Source organism: Ammodytes marinus (assembly GCF_949987685.1).
Source record: "Ammodytes marinus genome assembly, chromosome: 24".
Classification (NCBI taxonomy): domain Eukaryota; kingdom Metazoa; phylum Chordata; class Actinopteri; order Uranoscopiformes; family Ammodytidae; genus Ammodytes; species Ammodytes marinus.
The window spans coordinates 11720794-11739599 of NC_137228.1; the positions used below are offsets into that span (position 1 = coordinate 11720794).

At 40.3% G+C, this 18806-nt stretch overlaps 2 protein-coding genes across 2 annotated transcripts; both read right to left on the reverse strand.

Annotated features, from left to right (window-relative positions):
• Positions 1–10525, reverse strand: plcd4a (phospholipase C, delta 4a; the record flags this gene model as incomplete). Its single annotated transcript, XM_080052977.1, has 15 exons — positions 1–92; positions 345–494; positions 761–893; positions 1169–1347; positions 1450–1566; positions 1940–2096; positions 4973–5134; positions 5808–5960; positions 6430–6574; positions 7203–7404; positions 7757–7988; positions 8341–8470; positions 8863–9091; positions 9648–9806; positions 10501–10525. 15 exons carry the CDS (start codon positions 10523–10525, stop codon positions 1–3), a joined length of 2265 nt encoding a protein of 754 aa, XP_079909103.1.
• Positions 10526–13256: 2731 nt separating this feature from the next.
• cnot9 (CCR4-NOT transcription complex subunit 9) lies at positions 13257–18503 on the reverse strand. Its single transcript, XM_080053212.1, has 8 exons — positions 18324–18503; positions 17250–17429; positions 16557–16672; positions 16221–16330; positions 15634–15743; positions 14687–14785; positions 14517–14608; positions 13257–13914 (listed from the first exon to the last, which is right to left on the reverse strand). Exons 1-8 carry the CDS (start codon positions 18339–18341, stop codon positions 13746–13748), a joined length of 894 nt encoding a protein of 297 aa, XP_079909338.1. The 5' UTR covers positions 18342–18503; the 3' UTR covers positions 13257–13745.
• Positions 18504–18806: the final 303 nt, after the last annotated feature.

Sequence of the window (18806 nt, forward strand, 5' to 3'; positions counted from 1 at the left end):
TTATTCCAGGTGTGTGATCCTGACGTGCACGAATAAGGAAGAGGGAGGAATGCTGGTTCCATCTCGGGACAAGAGGTGGATGTGACGATAGCCTGAGAACACAATACAAAACCACATGGATGAGAACAGTTTTCTTATCTTCTTAATTTAAAAAAAAATTAAGATTATATTTAGCCATTTTTCATTCTTTATTGACAGTTTTGGTCAGACAGCGATGAAATGGGGTAGAGAGGGGAATGACATGCAGAGAACTCAACCACTACACCACGAGTGCCCACAAATGATAACAGTGTCTTCACTCATTCACAAAGCGTGTATAACAGATAGAACTTGTTCAGCCTTACCTTGCTGCATGCAGCCTAGAGAGAGCGTATACTGCCCCACAAAGTCGTTCTTAGACGCCTTGTCGTAGTCTTCCACCACAAAGCGCACCATGGCCAGCTCTGGCGTGTGGATGGTGAAGCGCAGAGTGTCATACCACACGGGGTTGAACCCTGACAAAAAGGACAAACGTGTAAGGCAGTTCATTTTGTCCGTTCTGTGCTACTGTAGAAACATGGTGGTGCAACATGGCGGCCTCAGCGCTCCGCTCCTATGTTGATATAAAAGGCAAATTTTTAAGGTCCTAAAAAAAACTTTTTCAAGCGATTATACACTAATTAAAACATTCTTATTTCAACCAAGTCTGTTATTATCCATTCTGTCCATTCTTTCATTTCCTACATTATTTATTTATTTATTTTAAGAGCGTCTCCTGTACCGTTGTTCTCGATGTATCTGGTCTCCTGCTTGGCCTGGTCCATAGGAACACCATGGATCTCCACTCTCACCAGTGGGTCCACGATAGAATCCTCTTTGATGTTGACTTTGGGCAGCTGCTGACCACTGATCACCTGAAACACATTCAAACAGTCCTCAGTTAAACATGGATTGAAATAGTGGGCGCTAGTGGTGTAGTGGTTAGAGTGCCCCCGGGTTCTAACCCAACCCGTGGTCGTTCTCTGCATGTCATTCCCCTCTCTGCCCCATTTCACCTCTGCCTCTCCAAAACTGTCTAATAAAACTAAAAATGCCAAAAAATTATCTTTGAAAACAGTCCTCAGTTAAACGTGGATTGAAAAAGCAATCTGCAGGGATAAATGCTATCCTATTTTATTTGAGTTAGTACCTGTATGGTGAGGACAACAGGTTTGTGGTCATCCTGTGTTTGGGGCGTCTCCGGGTCAAATCTTTTCTCAGCGTCTGTCATGAGGCCGGGTTTCAGGACGTAGCCACAGCCGCCATTCTGACCAAACAGTCCGTCGTTCAGATCCATCCCCTCCCCCGCCGTCTGGAAATTCAACGCAACTGAATGAAAAGAAACAAGATTTAAGTTTTGGCAAGTTTATGCAAACTGTAGCCAAATGCAGTTTGTAACAACATGACAGAAAATCTTTCAGTTTCAATCACCAATTTGGCACCCAGCATTCCACATTTCCTGAGGACTGAAATTGGAGGAGTCAGTTCGGAATCCACTGGGATAAACCCTGGTCAGATGCCGTGCGTTATGGCGCACAAACTCGGCCCCTGAAATGGAGATCAAAACGGGAAGGAGACAGTTAAAGTTGTGTGTGTGTGTGTGTGTGTGTGTGTGTGTGTGTGTGTGTGTGTGTGTGTGTGTGTGTGTGTGTGTACATGTGTGTGGATAAACTCAGATAAATGCTGTACTCTTTATAACAAAAAATGTCTTGTCACTTACAGTATTAACACTTTACCTTCACTTCAAATGTATTCAATTCAAAGCTACTAAAAATGTAACATGAGCTCTTTGTAGCACAAAATCACAGAATATAAATATTACACATCATAAATCTGTATAAGGCAAAACCTTGGCATTTAGCAGTACATACATATATCAAGAAATACATTTTAATGTCTAAAGAAGTAAGGCAAGACTCACCAGCCTCTCTCAGGTGTTTGCGGGCCTTGGACTCGGTGAAGGAGGCCACCTCGTAGAACTTGGAGTGGATGCGGGAGTGTTTGAAGCTGCTGAAATGGACACTTTTGCAGTAAACCACACAGTCCGACAGCTCCTTGGACAGACGCTGCTTTGATTTCTATGGATAAAAATATGACAAAGGTTATAAAGGTTGATACATTAGATTAAAATCAGTATAATTAGGGCTGTTAAATGATCATTTAAAAGAAAATACATTTTTAAACTCGTGTTTATAATTCTATTGTTTGCATCTCACAACAGTTTTTAGATTGACAATGTAAAGCAAGTTACCAGTGAATCTCGATTGGGTATCAAATGAATACAAAGAAAGTTACTCTATGCACAGTTCTGCTGACTGGTAAGGAAGAGTTGCAAACCCAATGGCCCAAAGAGAAATTTAAACCTCTTGGGCCATTAAAGGTGGTGTGTCCGTACTGTGTGTGCGCGCCGAAAAAGAATCCAGTGTTAATACACAGCCTAGGCTCTGTAAACTGGTATTTAAACAAAGAGTATGTAAAGAAAGGGGGCCATCCGTAGCTAGCAACATGTCAGTTTACAGAGCCTAGGCTGTGTATTAACACTGGATTTCTTTTTTCCAGGGTAGTGGATCGTGAGGAGATATTCACTGACTTTGACCAACAAACATTTTTTTTTACCACAGGCATGCTCCACACTGGCTGTCTCTAGCTTTAACACATTGAATTAGGATGACTGTTATATCAAAAACTACCACATGAGAGGGTTCACCCTTGGGAGGCATAGGGAATCCTTTCATGGATGGAAGCGCTGGGCACATTATAAACCTTGAGACAACCGCCTTTTGAATAAGTGATATGAACCACATGGGTAGCCTCCAGGACTGAGAGGATCAGAGGTGTGGAGTGCCCAAATAAAACAACAACAACAGTGAAACCTAGCGGAGCACCTAAGCATGCACGTCTGCCTAGCTTGCACATGAAAGCCGATCTGGCAGCTGTACACTGGGCGTCACCTGCCCTTAACTTCCCCCCGAGTACCAGACGTCTCCACAGACACCTAAACCTTCAGTAGAGGCTCCAGCGAGCTCACATGACCAACCAAACCCCACACTGGCCTCACCCTTGATGCCCATGTTGACAGGACGTCCCAGTGTGGCGTTTCATGCTTCTCTGGTGCTTATCAATAAACATGACTTTAAGTGCCTCAATCATTCCTTTAATTGGCTGCACTGGAAACATTCAACATCCGAAGCCTGTTATGTCATTAGAAAATGCACAGGCGCGAATTGGCATAGTAAATCAGTACATGGCCGAAATACACTTGAAAAAAGTGCAGAAATAAACGGCTGTCTGCCCAGTGCTGTTTGACATATCAGTCCGCAAATCAGCAGGGAAAGAATCCTAAATTTGCTATGGACTTCCGTGCCATACAATAATTATGATTTTGAGTGTTACATCACATTTTACGTGCATTAATCTTAAATTATTTAAAGTATTTAGAAATGCAGCCAAAAGGGACACACCTGATATTATATTCTAGCCCTACTTAGAGACTCTACACCCCAGCATTTATCAACAGAGGTGATTACTGACTGGAGTTAGTGGCGCTCAGAGAGAGTATCAAGTATCCCGTCTTAGAGGAGACTGTACAACCTCCTTCACCTTTTTGAACTAAGTCTGGTTAGTCCGGGCCTGACATTGACATGACAGTAAAGGTTGAGGGCAACCATTGGATCCTCTTGTCCTTTCTCTCTATCCTTCTCGTCCATTACATCAAGTGCTGGAAGATATGTATTAATTGCTGTTTGTTTAGAGTTGCAATTACTTAATAGACACGTATTCATTTTCTGAAACCTGTATAATTAAAGGTGCACTGTGTAACCTTGGGTGTGTCAGAAGTGAAGTGAACATTTTTCTAAGGTATATTCTCATAACCTGAAAAAACAAACTTTAAAAAATGATATGCTCCTGGAACACTGTGTGAAGTTAGAATGCTACTTTAAAAGTTAGTTTTACTGTCATTGTTTACAGAAGCAGGGCCCACAAATTTGTTAACAAACATATTCTATTCTCATATTTGGTTCTAGGTTCACCTTCAAATAATTTTAGTTTTGATTTATGATGATTGAATTTTTCAATACTAAGAATTACATGTAGAGTGAATATTTTTACCCGACTCCGGAAAAGCTATTGAAGATGATGATGATAATGATGTTGATGATGTTTTGTTAACTATTTGCAGGTAAACAAATCCCCCTCGTCTGAAACTGCATAGTGCACCTTTAAGTTTTACTTTACTTTAGTTCAAAGAAGTTCACTTCAGATCTGGATGGGTAGAAGACACCGGTGTCACGAGTGTTGAAGCCTCATACTGCCTCTACAGTATATCTTCCAGTGTAAACAGATCACTTTATCTAACACCAAGTGTCTGCGCCCTGCCCTTCACTTGCTGTATTTTTCATGAGGGATGACAGATGTTTATGCAATCCTTTACTGTTAGATAACAAGTGGGACCAGATTTCAGGCCGTCTCCAAGTGGTTTTATACAAAACTCTCACCCAAGGATAGTTTGGTTAAGTGTGTAGCAGTGGTTTGCCTCACTACTCTCTGCTCAATCAGCCGTTTAGAAAAAGTCTTAGGGCTTTCCTGGACAAAACCATTGTGCACATGAATTAAGCTTTTTTAGATAAACACAATTGAGGTTGTTTTTCTCTAGTGCCCATAATGAAAGACATTCTACTGTAAGTACCGGCGGTGATAAACAAAATGAATCTATTAACCAGATGCATTTAATTAATCAAAAGTAGTGCTTCTATTCCGGGTTAGCTGTCAGCTTAATTTACTAAGTGTCCCAATAACACATTGAAACACTTCCGGATGTGCCCTTAGTGCTCAGAGTGTTGCATCGTCAGCATAAAGATGACCTAAATAGAGGATACAGATTATACACCAAGCCGGCTCATCAGACTGTGTATAATAAACTGTCTGGGTCTGATGCCATGACAACCTGACCTACCTTAACCCTGCGACTCAGGCGGTTGAGGTTATCTTCGTCGATTTCCGTCACCTCATCTTCATCGGTGACCTCGCCCGTCAGAGAGTCTTCCGCCAGCCCATTCAGACTCTCCTCTAGACCGCCAATCTTCTTGGCCTTCAGTAGGATCTTACCCTTCAGATCCTGACAGATAGAAGGTCAAACAAAAATCATACATCGGATTATTTAGCGGTATCTAGTGGTGAGATTCTAGATTGCAACGCCACCTTGCTAACCCCCTACCTTTTGGGAGAATTTACAGAAGCGACGGTGGCCTTCAAGAACAAGAAGCTATAGTTCCTAAAGATGGCATCGTCCACCACTGCCTCAGGTCTTTACAGAAAATCAAGTGATGAGGGGAAGATTTATTTAGTTATTTATTCTCAGTACTTCTTCTTGGTCTTCCAACAGGTGCATTTCCCAAAGACGCCACTATATATAAAAACGTATAAGGACGTCAAATATGTCCGTTTTGTGCTACTGTTGAAACAACCATAGTAATAGCAAAGTTAAAGGTACACTTCAACTAACTAAGGTACACTTCAACAGCTTACTTTAATGTGTTGGTTACTGACTGTGGGTTGGTCACCCAGTTGTCAACCCTATTTAGTTTTGATAACTAGACAGTGATGTTTAAGGTATTAGCTAAATGCTAAGCCAGGTTAAAAGTTTCCATAAGGTAATGCATAAAAATCTGTTGCTATTGAAGAACAGCACAGACATGAATTGCATTCTTTTAGAGCCTGACTCTTAAGCCAGTGTTAGTTAGTACCACACAGGTCGGGGTAGGTTTAAGACAACGGACGTCACTGCTAACCTCAGGAGATGGCAGCCCGATAGGGGCCTGGCCATCCAGGGTGCTTTTCAGCAGTTTGTCACCCAGGATGTGGTTGAGGTGTTGGGCCATGACTCTCTGTTGATCCACACTGCAGTGGTTCTCTATGGACAGGATGAGTGGATAGTCCGATACCTGGGTGGGGAGAGAGGGAGGGAAGTAGGGAGGGAGTGGGTGAGTGTGTAATATAATACTGGAGCGCATTATAAAAGGGGAAAGCTAATACGACTTCTATACTGTATACCTGTTGGTTGTCTGTCTTGGCTAGCTAAAAGTCTAGCAGATGGATGGGCGAGGGGTCACGACGCCCCAATAGATGCTCAAACAAAGCAGGCTCTGGCACGCAGCTGTTCACACTGGCATGAGGCTGGCACAGATCCCTGGCTATAGCTCACTTTATTGATTTCTGGATTATTACGGTATTCTTCTTAGATATCATTGAGCAGTTGTACTTCTTATAAATTGACAATGAGATGTTGAGTTATCTGTTGATACAGCTTTACAGACAATCAAAGCAAAACTATTTAAAATGCCAGCATGAAGGGATTTCAAAACATGCTTAGTCTACTTTAAACAGAGTATACCAAGAGACAGGTGATGCTACCTTGAACGCATAGTTGCCGACTGCTTGAACAACATCCTTAAAGAGTATCTTGGAAGTGAAAGTGTGTCCATGATAAACAATGGGCTCTCCGTTGGCACCATCCCAGCAATCCAATTCCACACACCGGCAGCCACGACTCAGAGCCCTAAACAGCAAAGACTAATTTAATCTTTCATTCATTCGACCGTTCAATTTCCATATCCAGGTTGACAGGAGGGTAGAGCATTTGCCAGCCAAAAAATAATGTACTTTGTTAACGATGACATTATTAAAATGGATGAAATATTAATCACTAAACATAATTTGATGCAAGAATGACATCATTTATTAATACATTTGGTAAAACTGATGAAAGGAAGATGATTAATTCAGGGCCACCTCATATTAGAAGCATTACCCCTGAGAGGCTCAAAGAAAAACAGCAGAGAATATATTATTAAGGGATCTATCTATCTATCTATCTATCTATCTATCTATCTATCTATCTATCTATCTATCTATCTATCTATCTATCTATCTATCTATCTATCTATCTATCTATCTATCTATCTATCTATCTATCTATCTATCTATCTATCTATCTATCTATCTATCTATCTATCTATCTATCTATCTATCTATCTCACCCTGCAAGAAGTTTTCAAGCAAAACTTATTCAGGGAGGTGCAAATACATTTTTCCTTGACACATTTTGTCATTTCATTATCACAATGACCAGAAAAGTTCCATGATCAAATCTGACTAAGCTTAGAAAGTGAAGCCAGCAGCATTACCTGATGTAGCCCTCCACACTGCTCTGCCCTCGGAGCTGGTCCTCCATCAGGTAGGTGTTGTGGGAGGAGGAGATGAAGTAATGGCAGAGAGGCTGGCTCATGTCCTGGAAGACGCCCCGCCGCTGTGGGTTGAAGATGGAGCCCTCGGCCGAGCCAAGGTACATCAAGAAGCCGTCAAATGTCATGGCATTCAGCAGCTTGGCTGGGAATACAGAAAGGTAGTGTCAGAACCTTTTCACATAGTGCCGGTATCCAACCTTTAAAGGTCACATATCATGCTCATTTTCAGGTTCAAACTTTTAATTTGGGTTTCATAGAAATAGTTTTCAAAGTGTAATTTACAAAACAATCTTGTGCCATTTCTGATCCTCCTCTTTACAGCCTCTGTCTGAAACCCTCCGTTTTAGAGCCTGTTTCTTTAAGTCTGGTCTGATTGGCCCTGAATCTCATCCCTAATCTGCTTTGAATCTAAGTAGTTAGATAATCGGTCATTTCCTATGTTTTATGGTCTCAGGAACACCAAGAAACCGTTTATTCTTCACTTCTCCATATACCTGCGTCAGAAGGCTCATATTGCTCAATGAGCTGCTTGGCTTGCTGCTGGGTGTCTCCGCCCTCAAGCTGCTCCTCTCTCAGGAAGTCCTCCAGGTCGCTCTGGGATAACTTCTGTCCGTCAGCCGAGAACTCCTGGAAGACCCTCAGAACATCGTCTCGCTGCGTCAACATCTTGTAGAAGAGCACAAACTCATCATCCTCCAGTGTCCCCGAACAGGACTTATCGGCCATCTGAGAGAAAAGAAGAGAACATGTGATTGATTGATTGATTGATAGATAGATAGATAGATAGATAGATAGATAGATAGATAGATAGATAGATAGATAGATAGATAGATAGATAGATAGATAGATAGATAGATAGATAGATAGATAGATAGATAGATAGATAGATAGATAGATAGATAGATAGATAGATAGATAGATAGATAGATAGATATATAGATAGATAGATAGATAGATAGATAGATAGATAGATAGATAGATAGATAGATAGATAGATAGATACTGAATTGAAGGACAAGAAGGACTATGGTCTAATATGTCTCTATATGATTTATGTGTTAAGCTTAACGGTTCTCACTGTGAAGAGGCGATGAGCGTGGTGCTCGTTCATGTCCACGTTCATCATCTTCAGTAAGTCTTGCACTTCCTTAAAGTTCATCCGGCCGTCGTTATTCTTGTCTGCCTTCTTGAACCAGTCCCCGATCCATCTGGGAGATGCCACTTGAGGAAAGTGTCGCGTTGAATAGTGAGTGAAACACTCCACTTCTGTTTTCTAAGAGCTTTGAAATAGATACTCAATGAGGTCTATCAATCTGACTGCTCAGGTACACAGCACAATCAATGGAAACATCCATAACAGACACATGGACACATGGTCAAGAGTAGTTTATATGATCTATTTCTGACCGGACAATCACAATATTATTGAGTTATTCCCAACTTTGTACTGTGAATCGTTTGGCTATTGAGCAGAACCCCAGGCAAAGACAAAGCGAAACATAGTGGAAATGTTTTGTGCTAGTTTTGGTTGGGTTGTAAACCAACAAACCCTTAGAAGGCATTGACGATATACGAGTAGAAAACACTTGGTGAAAGATACTGGTCTAGTTTCTCTCGCTCCCCCATGTTCTCCAGGTTCTCTATGAGCTTCTTCATGCCCGTGACCCAGGACTGAGCTTCTTCTGCGGACTCGGCCACCAGGTCCAGGTTGCCCCGGCGCCCACGGAACACCAGCGTGAAGCATCGGTCAGCGGGAAACTCCTCCGCTATGCTGAGCAGCACCTCAGACTGGTGGCCCTCGCGTATCGCCTCCACATCTCCCACTGAAACTGGGCAGGAAGACCGGATGCACAGAATGAATATCAAGTCAAAACTGTGATACGCAGAAAGTTAATTACATTGTTTTGAGTATAAAGGCTCTGATTGTCAGCTTGTATGAAACGAAAAATGTTGGGGGGTGGCTCCTGTGGTGTAGTGGTTAGAGCGCCCCCCCCCCATAGAGGCTCAATCCTCAGAAGTAGCAGACCTGGGTTCAAATCCGGCCCGTGTCATTCTCTGCATATCCTTCCTTTCTCCACCTCATTTCATCTATGTCCCTCCAAACTGTTTTATAAAAAAAAATGCCAAAAAATAATCTTAATAAAAGAAAAAATTCTAATACGCACAATAAAACAACTGGTGGGCCCCCAGTGTCCACTAGTAATCGGGTACAGTGAAAACAGTTTAGTATGTGCATGTATCTGTTTAGTTTATCCACCACTGTTTTCTGTGATCATGAATGTAATAATGTCTTGTGTGATCAACATTTGGGTCTCAATATCATCTTGTTGGGTGTTCTGTCTGATCCAGAGCTGTCCTTCGCATGAGTAAAAACTGTGTTCTTACATGTGGAGTGTGCGTTGCCAGCCTTCTTGGACTTGTACCAGATGGTCATACAGTCGTCCTGCAGTTTGAAGTAGCGCTGTTTCTTCCAGGTACGAGACTTGATTTTCCTCATCACCGTCCCCACCAGCATGGACTGGAGGTTGTCATCCCCCCGGATGCCTGAAAAGAGAAAGAGAGTTTTAATTGAGATAAAAAACTAGAAATAAAGCTACTAAGAAGATTCAATACTGTACAAGATCACTACAACAATATGTAAGATGCAGAAGCAAAAAAGGTATACGGTATATGATTAGATAGGACTTTCACTCAAATGTTTGGTTCTAATTTTATTGTCAAAATCCCATCTGTAAAATGATTGCACATTGTCTGCAAATTTGGATTTAGAAAAAAATAATTCACATACAATTCCATTAACATTATGGCAGTGTTATGCTTTGGAGTACACTGGAAATTTCTTCTAATTTTCAAACTGGTAGTAATTATGAAATATCTAATAAGAGAATAAAAATATTAGTTTCTACAAATGTTGTCATATGCCATGAGCAACAAATACAACTTCTAGCCTGGACTTCCATATTAAAGTTTATATTCAGGTGTCTACTTTGCCAAGGCAGATCCCTCAGTCTTTTTCTGTTTTTCTTTTTGTGGGATTTGCAAAACAAATTCACTAGTATCAATCAGATATTTTTCTGGCACAAAAAACAAATTTTATAGTCAATAAGAAAGAAAGTTTGCAATCAATTAGCGATTCTAGATCAATTCATTGAACTGGTGCATTATTTATACATGTCCTTAGTTTAATATTTTGAAAAGTAAACCATAATCACACTGAAAGAAGGGGAAGCAGACTTACGGAGGCCACCCTCGGTAGAAGCCATGATTGTCTCACACTTGTGCCATCTAAAGGGAAAAAAAATTGGTCAATAACAATACTGTTCTAAAGTCCTATAAACATTAAGAATGAAGAAAATACTAAGGCAGCAATATAGGAACTGTAATCGCTCCTCTAACTAAAGACCACTACATTAACTGTTTGTGTAGTAGCATCAGACGCCTGCTCCACATAGCAGATCGTCATCAGACACACTAAGCGGATCGGCGTATGCTCTCTTATGCTTTCACTGAATTCCCGGCTGTCCGGCACTTTTTGTTCTGTGTCCCCCTGAGCCAAACTAATCTCCCCAAATCCCATGTCATGGTCTCAGCATTCCTTTCAATTATGACCTCAACTAACACAATGCTGGTCATTCTTATGTACACAGTTTGAGTTGTAAACAAAGTAGGTATGGGGCAAAATCCCCTACATTTTATTTTTTATTAATATATGATATGGTGCATCTTATCTCTACACTTTTGTATTACATCTCTACTACTTTTATGATAATTTGTGTCTCAGGTGTTGCTCTATTCACTTATGTTTTTCGTCTTCTATATTGCATTGTTGAGAGGAGCCTGGGACTTAAGAATTTCCTTGCCAATAACTGCTGCTGTATTTGTTGTGCGTATGACAAATATACCTCTTGGATCTTTTATCAGCTTGCAGCACTGCTATTATTATTGGCTTCTACTTCTATAAGTGGCATTAAAAAGGTATTAAAAAGTCTTGAAGAACTTGGAGATTCCTGGGGACACCCTGATAATGTACTGACAGAACTCAAATAAATAAAAACCAACACAATAGCAATACACTTGACACAAGGTGTCATGATGACATCTGTAAGTTCAACATTTTACCCTATTCTCCTACAGAGTCTCACCTACATGGAAGTGAAACACAAACTTCCATCCTTTAGAAGTGAATGTAAATTCCAAAAAATCCTAATTGTTAGAATGTCAAAGTTGTGTCAGACCTGTTGCAGGATCATCCCTGTATCCGGGCTGCTGCTGCTGGCTGGTGCAGAGATCTGAATGCGATCATATGGCCCTGGAACAAGTCCCTCTGCATGCCGCGCTGAACTGATGAAAGCCCAGAACAACTGAAGCCAGTCAACTCACTGTGAGCTCCCCCTCCTCTCTCTCTCTCTCTTTCTCTCTCTCTCTCCGGATCCTTTCTGCCCTGTTGCTGTTGGCCCTATTCAGCATTACTTAAACTGTCCTTGGAGTTCTCTTCATTACATCCTCTTGATTTGAACGATAAGCTGTAAGACACAGTATACAGGTGCATCTAAATTATTTTGAATATCATGAAAAGTTCACTTCTTTTCTGTAATTTAATTCAAAAAGTGAACATTTCATATTTGCTAGATTTATAACACATGCAGTTAAAGGAAACTAGAATAAACATATACATATTATACATTATTTTCTTGATGGGTTTATGTAATATTCTAATATTTTTTGTTCCATGACCTGTAAGCCGTAATCATAAAAATGTAAGCAAAAGCAAGGCCTGACATGTTTCATTTTGTGTAATGAATCTAGAATACAATATTTATGAAAGTGTAACTTTTTGAATGGATTTTTCCATGATCTTCTAACAAAATGCATGTAAGCAGTTCATGCGTGTATGTTTACAGTATGTATAGCATATGCTTGACATATACTGTGTGTGCTATTCTAACAGTCTTCAGTCTTTGCCCCAAGTTTTCACGGTTTAGGAGATTTTCAACTTTTCACTTGCAACGTACAGGTGTTTAAGTCCACTATCACATCAAAGTCCATGTCATAGTTTAACAAAATCCTCTGTGAATTTATACATTTACTGGAAAATGTTTTATTTGATGGTTTAACTTCAGTGCGTGAACCCCAATTACTAAATGACTAAACCTGATACAGGTCCATATAAACAGATGTACAGCTTTCTACTTCCCAAAGCCATTACGGCCATCACCTTCTGGCCACATCAAACTGGTGTTGTCCACAATAAAGGCCACTGTCATACAAGACACCCATTGGCAGAGGATTACAACCAGCCCTTTCCCCCCAGATTTGGCCCGGGACCCTTGTCTGTCCCATCACCAGCAAACTCCACAGCAGAAAACCAGCTGTTTTACCAGTCCCATCTAATGTTACAAAGCTCTTGCTCATCAATCTTTGATCAGGGCAGTTTAGCTGCAGGCCTCAAGGACAGAAAACCACAGAGAGATTTGACATCAAATCAAGAAAACTGCTCCCAGCTTTACCCATGAAGGCACAGTTATACTGACATCACGTATATGCTCCTTATGCTCACACACATACGTGTGTACGTTTTCTATAATAATATTCCATCTGTGTATGTCTTTCATAGCTTGTTGCCTGCTCAGGTTCTAAGGCATTAATAACCCACAGCTGCAGCTCAGCTTCCAAGCTCAAATGACACAGAGTGAGCCAACACTCAAACGGAGGGGCTCCCTCACAATGACCTCTCTTAAGGTAGGAAAAAACTAATGTACCAAAAAGCAACAGTACAATGTGTAATAAAGGAGTTTTTTGGCATCATCTAGTGGTGAGATTGTAGATGTCAACCCTCTATTGCTAATTACTCCCTTAAGGAGAATTTACAGAAGGCATTACATTGGCCTTCAAAGACAAGAAGCTAGTTACTAAAGATGGCATCATCCACCACTGCCTCAAGTCTTTTCACCATATTCACCTTGAACACAGGTTTTCAGAAAGGTGGAGGTGGATAAAAATAGAGGGTCATTTTTTCATCATACGTTGGAAGTCTCTCACAACAGGGACCCATATTAATCTTGTAAAACACATGAAATAGTATAATTTGCATAATCTTCTAACTTTCAGATATACCTTTTCAGTAACACACATCTACAAGTCATCCAGCACCGTTTATTAGCTAACACATCTAGTAATGATGGTGTGTTACTAATAGCAGAATGAAGCTCAAGCGGTTAATTGTTGTGCAACAATTTATTGTCGTATTGTTCGTCAGTTGCAAATCACATGGAGAAAGAGGCAGCTAATGTGAAAGTCTTTTGAAACACTGGATCCATGTGGACATAAAGAAATAATCAGGCAGCATTCCTTTTTCCTTTGAATGTCTTTGATAAAAAAAACAGGTCCACTATCCATGTGTCCTTGATGGAGCCAGGGCTGTTCTGTTAGGCTGTGCTCTGCAGGTGTTTCTCAGTGTGTGTGAGCGCAGAGAGAGAGAGAGAGTCACTGTGTGGACAGAGGGATCCCCCGGCCGTCAGTCACCTGTACCTCCTGCAGGTTCTTCAGCAGCTGGGCCAGCCAGCGCTTGGTGGTGGTGTCGTCCTTCAGCACCTGGGAGAAGGTGGCGTCTTTCAGCTGGTCGGGGAGGCACTGACGCAGGGCCTCTCTGGCTCTAAACAATAGAACACAATCATCAGAATCCTTTAACAATCAGCATTCCCACACATATTTTACCAGTGCATTTTCAAACGTTTTTAGATGACTTTCTACCTAATTTCTATAACCTTATTTAAGGCAAGGTAAGGCAAGGCAAGTTTATTTATATAGCACAATTCAGACACAAGCCAATTCAAAGTGTTTTACAGGGCCATACAATACATCAAGATTAGACATTAGATATTGCATTTAAGAGACAACCAAAACAAAGAACAAATAGAGGCAGACAAATTGCTTTAAAGTAGGTCGGCCTGTTTTGCAGTCGTATGGCTCAATAATGGAGGCTCTAACTGCATTTCTCTTGAGCCACTTATTGTATTTGTCAATGTAAAGTCATGAATTCAATTAAATTATTAAACACTTCCCAGGCATTCTAAATGAGAGAAAATGACAGAAGAAAGTCGTTCACTGTGCCTTTCGGCCCTCAGAAGTTTGTTTCTATGTATTTACCATAAAGCGCATAACACTGGCACACTTTAAATATAGTAGCAGCTGGTTTGGCCAAGCAAAAAATTAGAGACGGCTGGCTTAAGAGTTATTTCTTCCATTATAAAGTACCTGGAGTTGTCAGACAGGCGTAGGTAGCAGCGTACTACATGCTTGAGTAGGCGGGCGGATGGCTCTTTGGAGAGCTGGAGAACCATTTTTCCCTGAAACAAAAAAACACACAATGAAAAACTGCACACAAATAATCTTATTTCAAGCAATAAAAGATATGAGCAACTTACCAGGATCATAGCAACATGGGAGAAGCGCTCGTAGGTTTGACAGATGTAGGCCAGCCCTGTGTCATCCAGGAGAATCTTCTGGAGAATGAAGGTTGCAACCTAAAAACATAAATCATTACCACATGTTGAGACTGGCCATGTCTAGCTTGGATATTCATTGATCCATATAGTGATAACATATTAGGGCCCGACCGATTTATCGGCCGATTATTGCATATTTCGGAATTATCGGCATCGGCCGTTTTTTTGCCGATTTTTTTTTTTCCTTTTTTTTTTAAGCAATCATGTGTAAAATGCATTGCTGCCCCGGAGGTGGCCTAAATGAATAGCATTAATGCTATAGCCTATTTACAGCAGCAGCAGCAGCAGCAGCAGCAGCAGCAGCAGCAGCAGAGGCATTGGTCATCGCTTGACAGTTAATAATTAAAATTATTTATAGAATTTATATGGTGCTTTTTTGGAGGTCATTCAAAGACACTGTACAAAATACAGAAACAAATAAAATAAGGTTTGAATTGGAGTCAGGTGTCATTATGCTTCCTTAAAGAGGTGAGTTTTGAGTTGACTTTTGAATAAGTGTATTGAGTGTGAGATGCTGATGTTTGGGGGCAGGGAGTTCCAGAGGGTTGGGTGCAGTAAGATAAAATGCATAATGTCTGAATTTAGACATATTTGTTACACTTTATTTTTTTTAGACAATGCGTATTGCAATAAAGAAAAAGTTCCTGTACATATTTTCAACAGTAAAAGGTATATATATTTTTAAGGGTTCAAAAAAGAAAGTTTTTTTCAATATATATTTTGGGGATTTTTCTTTTCTTTTTTTTCGGCCGATTTAATCGTAATCGTAATTTTTCTCTGAAAATAATCGCCATCGGCACTCCAAAATCAATATAGGTTGGGCCCTATAACATATTAGTATGGATAAGGTGTGGGGGTCAGAATACCGTTTTGGAGAGCTCGCTGCCAGACTCCATAATGCGAAGGCACAAGGGAATAATCTCTGTGGTCAAGAGGAAGTTGATCACCTCCTGCTCATCTGTTTTCACCAAAGCACCTGGACAGGGTCGACACAAAGAACCAATGAGACGGAAACATTTTCAACAGTACAGATGCAGTCAATGTCATTTTTAACTATTCGAGCAGACAAGTATACTCAAAATGTAAGACCTGTAATGCAGTCACTGTGTGGAGAATAACACCAGAACATACAGGTTCATTACAGTATGTATTGGAGCCATGGTCCATTATATGAAACTGAAATGTGTCCCATCTTTGTCAAATACATTTTTAGTTTGTTTATTCCAAAAATTTGAATTCTATACGAGGAATAATTTCTAAAAGGGGAATGTAGTATTTAAAAAAATGTCATGATTGTCTATCTCTGTCATCAGTATTGTATTTTATTCAACATTATCTTATTATCATATAGTTATATATGTTCTATTGTAGAGGCTAGGGGAAGAATAGTCAACGAAATCCTGGCATCAAGTTTTGTAATGTTTACTTGAACCCATGAATAAACATTTCTTACCTATGACTCCCAAGCTGGTGAGGCGCAGGTATTCAAACGGCCGCGTCTTGCTAACGGTGTGTAGGAACGGGTAGAGAAAGAGAGGGATGTGTGCAGCCAGGAAAGCCGACCTGTGAACAGACAAAATCAATGTTTTGCATATTTGTATTTGATGAATGGCTGAATGGACTGCGTGTATCTGCATGTCAACCAATACAATACATAAATCTGACTAACGAAAAAATAGAAACTGTAATGCAATTTTCTAATTTTCTATTTTTTTTAAATGGAAAATTCTACTGATAAGCACTACATGGACTGTCACAGTTGTGGGCAGGCTGAATGAAGTTGTGTTACCTTGTCTCTGGATGGGAGGCCACACACTGGAGCAGAGCCAGGGCGTTACACACTCTGTTGGACTGGTGTGCTGTCAGCGTGGGCGGGTTGATTGACGGGTAGATGTTGACAATTTCCTAGCAATTCAAAAGGATGAAATAAACAGATCAAGCATGAATTGCAATTTTATTCGATTACAAAAACAAGTTAAAAAGGTAGAGTCAGCGATACTAGAGGATGCTTGTTGTCAAAATCAGTGAATATCTCCTCATCATCCGCTACCTGTCTGTACTGAGTGTGAAAAAATAAACTGTTAATACACAGCCTAGACTCTGTAAACAGGCATAGCTAGCTATGATGGGCCCCCTTTGTTTACAAACCCTTTATTTACATACCAGTTTACAGAGCCTAAGCTGTGTTTTTTTGGTCCAGCAGTACATTCAGGTGAGGAGAGGTGATATTCACTTATTTTAACCAAACAAAAATGATTTTGACAACAAGCATTCTCAAAAATCATGGACTCCATCTTTAACTTTGGAGGATACAGTATTGCAACAACAGCCAGTAGTGTTACTTTTATCTCTGGATGTGGCTTGCTGATTGATTGTTAGCCCTGTTCTGTATGTCATGTATTTTTGTGTTTGTGTTTGTGTTGGTGGAATACAATTTAAAAAGTAAAAGGCCGTCTGGCCCGTAGTGTGACTGTGTAGTGACCTGCAGCAGGGCGGCGATGGTCCCACAGGAGTGCCACAGCATGGGGGCGAGGTCGGGGACAGACTCCCTCTTCTTGCTGAGCTCCAGCAGAGCGTTCTCCCGCGTCTCTGGACTGGACAGCTCATTGATCCACTGGTAGATCTTCTCTCTGTCCACCTGGGCCAGAGCTGTTGTTACAGCCTGAAAACAAAAGATTAAATATGAAACAGTCAGTTTGCTTTTGAAAAAGGGAAGGACAGTGCCGGATTATTGTTAGGTGAAGTCAGTGATTCTGGAGAATGCTTGTTGTCAAAATCACTTTTTTGTCAAAATCAGTGAATAATATCTCCTCACAATCTGCTACCTGTCCGTACTGTGTAAACTGGAAAAAAAAACGTGTTAATACACAGCCTAGGCTCTGTAAATGGACATGTAAACAAAGGGAGCCACCCTTGCTAGTTTACAGAGCCTAAACTGTGTATTAACAATGGATTTATTTTCAGCCCACAAACACAGGATGGTCAGGTACCAGATTGTGAGGATAAATTCACTGATTTAGACAAAAAGTGATTTTGACAACAAGCGTTCACCAGAATCACTGACTCCACCTTTAAAGCCTATCACTGTGATGCAGCCTGGCTTATATCAGCAACTGTTGAAGGCTGCCTCTGGGAACTCTGTATGTCCCTTTCAAGTGATAATTGTCAATACATATGCAATGAATAGTGTATTAAATGCACACCGAATTAAAGAGAGGCCCCAAATGGTATTTCTGTTTGTTTTACTGGTAAATACTAGCACAGCAAACGACTGGAAAAAATAAAGACTTTGTCAAATTGAAGTATTTTCTGATTGAAGTATTTTTGTATGGCGACAAATGAAAATAAACCCTAACGTTTCGAAAGTTGTACAATTGACTTATACTTCAACTGAATGCACCACTGGGATTTTAGTGTATTTCAGCTATTAAGCTAGCTGTAGAAAGAATGCATTTCCCTCTTAGCGATATCAAACATTTTGAACTTGCATGACTAGACATGGAAATTAGGTGAACTGACGCGCGATAGCCCATTTTGAAAAGTATTCTTTACTTACCGCTCCTGTGGCCAACATTGTGTGCAGCGCTTGGGTTTATTCCAGGAAGGCCTTTAAACAAAAGCTTAATCTTATACAGAGCTAAACAGAATAATTCTGTTGAAACACAGCTATTAAGCTACATTTGCCTGTTATAATCATGGTTATAATAGGTCCATGGTTTTGCTCATGGTTCTGCTAGCTACAACAACAATTCTTCTTCTTCTTCTTTGTTTAATTGTGGGCTACAACCCAACTTTCAGGTGTATGTCGCCACCTACTGTATCGGCCTGTATGACCCTGTTTTCACATTCTAATCTAATGGATAAAAGAAATATACAAAATTAAGGAATACATTTTTATTTTATTTTTAAATCAGAACCAAAAAAACAAAATATATCATGTTTATTAATCTTGATTAAAAAAAGTACAAGTTATTTAAAAATATATAAATATATATATATTGCACAGTGAACCATTTGTATATCACAGAGGTCGGTATGA

Bases quoted from the DNA above. Each gene is read 5' to 3' on its own strand.
- cnot9 (XM_080053212.1), bottom strand. The intron at 15,744-16,220 runs GTAAGAAATGTT...GACCCTGTCCAG, and splicing joins CACCAGCTTGGGAGTCATAG to GTGCTTTGGTGAAAACAGAT. The intron at 14,786-15,633 runs GTATTCTGACCC...TTATGTTTTTAG, and splicing joins GCAGCGAGCTCTCCAAAACG to GTTGCAACCTTCATTCTCCA.